The sequence below is a fragment of the Eurytemora carolleeae genome, unplaced genomic scaffold (genome assembly GCF_000591075.1).
Source record: "Eurytemora carolleeae unplaced genomic scaffold, Eaff_2.0 scaffold1353, whole genome shotgun sequence".
Classification (NCBI taxonomy): Eukaryota; Metazoa; Arthropoda; class Copepoda; order Calanoida; family Temoridae; genus Eurytemora; species Eurytemora carolleeae.
The window spans coordinates 30,060-34,633 of NW_019402113.1; the positions used below are offsets into that span (position 1 = coordinate 30,060).

Sequence of the window (4,574 nt, forward strand, 5' to 3'; positions counted from 1 at the left end):
GAGAAAAATAAAAAATGTTATATTGAAGTCATAGTGAAATTTATTTCAAAGTAAAATAAATTTGAATCAACAAAATAAACTGCAAAAAGTTTTTAATATCTTTTTTAAAAATTTATTTTAATTAAAATTTTTTTTTTAACAAAATTTGAAAAAACAGTGAATTTTTTTCTCCGACTGTTGTATCTCTTTTTCTATGATCAAAGTTTTTAATATCTAATACAGTATATGGAAGAAGACAGTTAACACTATTTACCAACTCATGTTTCGTGGGACACCCTGCATATTCCATTTGAAAATCAGTGAAGATTTCTTTAAGTATTTAATCCCGAGGTTTCAAAATGTTTAGAACTTGTTTCTAATGAATTCATATATTTACTATTATGAGATGCTTTGATGTTGGGACAATAGAATAATTCCCTTGTTAATATATAAACCTATTGTGTTCTGATAAATACTACACAATTCATGAAAGAACTGGTTTTTGTATGAAAATTAAATGTTATTATAAACAAGAAAATACTTTTTATAAAAAATGTTCGCGGTAAATTTAAATTTTTTTACAAAATTCGAATTTTTTGGGATTTTTTTTTAACTTGGAGTATTTATAAACATTTCCTGGGGTCGCGTGAGTTGCCTAAAAAATTTTGGGCCCGATCGGTTCGGCTATTTTGACGTTTTTTGGTTACAACCGGACAGACAAGCAAAGTATATATATACTCTAATCTTTCTCCGATATATAGATTTAAAAAATACAGCCAATCTCACATATAAGAATACATAGCAAGAGCGCATAACATGTCGTCTTGAAATTTATTAAAAAATGTATGACAACTTGAATGCTTTCTCGTTGGTCTGCCCAAAAAGAAACCTGCTGAGATGTTCGCAGCTTCAAAGGGTTGAATACGCTTTGTGAAAATATATCCAAACATCAATGTAGAGTCATAAGTTTTTTGATACTGCTTTTTATTTTTAATTCAAGGTAAATCAATAGCCCTGAAATATGAAGGACAGCAATTGATTTATTAAATTCGTTTTTCCGCGGCATTTGATCTTAAATATGTTTAGAATACGACATTATAAAAACTCTTGCTATGAATTCATATATCTGGGATTCATTGTAAGATATTTCAAAATATAAAAATTTTAATTCTCTAAATGCCCTAACCTCTAAATAATCCAGCTGGCAGTTGACGGAGGCCGGAATATCGAGGCTGGTGATATTTAAGATGATCTTCTCCCCGTGGGTCGCCAGAATCCTCCACTGGCAGAGGTCACCCTGTAAATAGTGTATTGTTAGAGGTCACCCTGTAAATAGTGCATTGTTAGAGGTCACCCTGTAAATAGTGCATTGTTAAAGGTCACCCTGTAAATAGTGCATTGTTAGAGGTCACCCTGTAAATTTTGTTAGAGGTCACCCTGTAAAAGTGTTGTAATTCGTTGTTCGTTTTTACAAACTTTTAATAAATCTTCCAAGATTTTTAAGTTATAGTAGGCTTTTTAAACTTTAGAATATTTCTATCCCCCCAAAAAAAAGAACAATCGAAATAAAATCCTTGTAATAAATCCGTTTTTGTATTGTGTTTCTCGTTAATATTTGGTTTGTAATATTAACATATAGTGAATCCCAGATATATGAATACATAGCAAGAGTTTTTTATAATGTCGTATTACATACTTAAGATCAAATGCCGCGGAAAAATGAGTTTAAAAATTAATATATCAACTGCATTCATATTTCAGAGCTATTCATTTACCTTGAATTAAAAATAAAAAGAAGTTTCTCTAGAATCATCAAAAACTGATGACGGTCTATGTATTCAAATATATAGAATTCACCGTATATTTTATGTCAGGATGAAATTTAGGCATTATTTAGATTAGCAAATGTTAAGAATAAATGAAAATAACTGGTGTAGTAGTAAAATAAATCATTTTCCTTCTAAAATCATTATGTTTTCTCTAGACTTGATATAACTAAATAACTAAATAACTAAATAACTAACTAACTAAATAACTAAATAACTTAATAACAAAATAACTAAATAACTAAATGATTTTAAAGAGACATTGAATGATTTTTTGCGTAATAAGTTTCAAAAAAGGGATTTAAAGGAATTGAGTCTTTGCCACAAACTCAGATCTTTAAATCATCATATCTTTGCGACCCAATGTCGTGGACCTTAGAAATTTCAAACTATGGATTCTGTAATATCAAATAATCTAAGTTTGAAATATCAAAGATTTACACCATTTATAAGATATGGGAATTAGCAAATTTGAGTTTGTGACAAAGACTCAATTCATTTGAACAAGGTAAAATGCAAACAGGAGTATTAGATGCAGAAATATTAAAAACAAGAATTTTAAAAACATAAATATTCAAAACAGGAGACCTCAAAGACAGATTTTAATCAAAACAGGAATATTCGAACCAGGAAAGTATTCAAATGAGGAATATTCAAATCAGCAACACTTTAAACAGGAAATCTAAAACAGGAATATTCAAAATAGCAAAATAATCAAAGCCGGGAATATTTAAAACAGGAATATTCAAAATAGCAAAATAATCAAAGCCGGGAATATTTAAAACAGTAATATTCAAAACAAGAATATGCAAGCCAGGAATATTAAAAACAAGAATATTCAACCCAGGAATATTAAAAACAGGAATATTCAAGCCAGGAATATTCAAAACAGGAATATGCAAGCCAGGAATATTAAAAACAAGAATATTTAAGCCAGGAATATTAAAAACAAGAATATTCAAAACAAGAATATGCAAGCCAGGAATATTTAAAACAAGAATATTCAAAACAAGAATATTCAAGCCAGGAATATTAAAAACAAGAATATTCAAGCCAGGAATATTTAAAACAAGAATATTCAAGCCAGGAATATTTAAAACAAGAATATGCAAGCAAGGAATATTAAAAACAGGAATATTCAAGCCAGGAATATTTAAAACAGGAATATTCAAGCCAGGAATATTTAAAACAGGAATATTCAAGCCAGGAATATTTAAAACAGGAATATTCAAGCCAGGAATATTAAAAACAGGAATATTCAAGCCAGGAATATTCAAAACAGGAATATTCAAGCCAGGAATATTCAAAACAAGAACATGCAAGCCAGGAATATTAAAAACAAGAATGACAAAACAGGAATAATCAAGTCAGGAATATTCAAAACAGGAATATTCAAAACGGGATTATTGAAAAGTCTAATAATATTCAGAACCGGATTGTTTTGAACTTCAAAGTTTGAAAACTGTGATATGTAACGTGAAGGGGCAAAACTTTTGTTTATTTGTTTCTAAAATCTTTTCAATAAATTTTGATTCAAACAAAGAAAAAATCACTTGAATGAGAACGTGATATAAATGCATAATATTCTTTGAACTACAACAATATAAACCTCAACATTTTTATCATAATTTAATCTGCAAAACAAAACTTCATCTCTAAAATCGGTTTTATTTTTAATAGTGGATAAATGATAAAAGTGTATACCAAATATTATCCATTTTATAATCTTCGTTCTTTGTATATTAAAAACTAACGGAGAAATATTTTGTTGCTATTAACTCCAATGTTAATGAGGTGATAACAAAAGCGATTTAAATGGACAGACCGGCTATGTAAGGTAGTTAAACTGAGTAGAATGCAGTGTTGTGGACAAATTCTTTAGGATTCAATTGAGACATATAAAACTTTCTAAATGTCTGTAAATCCTGAGTTTGAATCCACAACACTGCATACTCAGTTTAACTACCTTACATTGCCGGTCTGTCCCTTTAAAAGGGTGCTTGTTTTTACTTTCGGTAATATCAGACTATAGTTATTGTTTTTGTTAATTGGTCTAATTACCAAGAATATTCAAGAATTCTATCCATTTAGTTATTCTGCTTCTGTTGTGCAGACAATAACATGAAAAGAGCTCTTTCTACTTTTTTTCAAAAGAATAAACGTTTCGCATAAATTTCTGTCAGAATGTTGTAAAAACTTATTGAATATTTCACATATAAGCGAGCCAAGCAACAAAAGAATATTGAAATCATCATAATAGATTCAATTTTAAGATAAGCAAATATATCTTTAAAAATAACCGACAGATTTGCCAAGCAAGCTGGAGTTTTTTTTTGTAAATTTCGTAGATAAAAAAAAAAGAAGATATTTTAATAAAACTTATGTTTGTATCCAATAAATGTCAAAACGGCGGAATCAATTTTTTTAAATAATAGAAATCCGTGTTAAGAGTTTTACAATTGCGAGAAAATGTCGGCTTTGAAAACTGCATTAAAACAATAAACTTGATACCACAAAGCGCCCTGATCATTATATAATATTAAGTTCAAAGTTTATTTTTAAACATTTAACTAAAGAGAACTCGTAGATTCGCATCTGTTCCATGATTTATGCCAAAATTACCTTTTTCCTAAATGAAGACGTAAAATCCTAATTTTATTCAAAATTAGTTTTGAATGTGCTTCAGATTAAAGCTAACAACAACCACGAAATGGTTTAGGATGGGTTGGTTGGGATATTCTAGGATCCCTCCCAGGGATATTCTAGGAT

The 4,574-nt window shown here is 28.8% G+C and overlaps 1 protein-coding gene across 1 annotated transcript in view; it reads right to left on the reverse strand.

Annotated features, from left to right (window-relative positions):
* Window positions 1-4,574, reverse strand: part of LOC111717888 (tolloid-like protein 1) — a 43,235-nt gene that overhangs the window by 25,240 nt on the left and 13,421 nt on the right. The window contains exon 9 of the mRNA XM_023493349.1: window positions 1,166-1,276. Within this exon, the coding sequence (XP_023349117.1) occupies window positions 1,166-1,276 (111 nt within the window). The remainder of the gene's footprint in view (window positions 1-1,165; window positions 1,277-4,574) is intronic.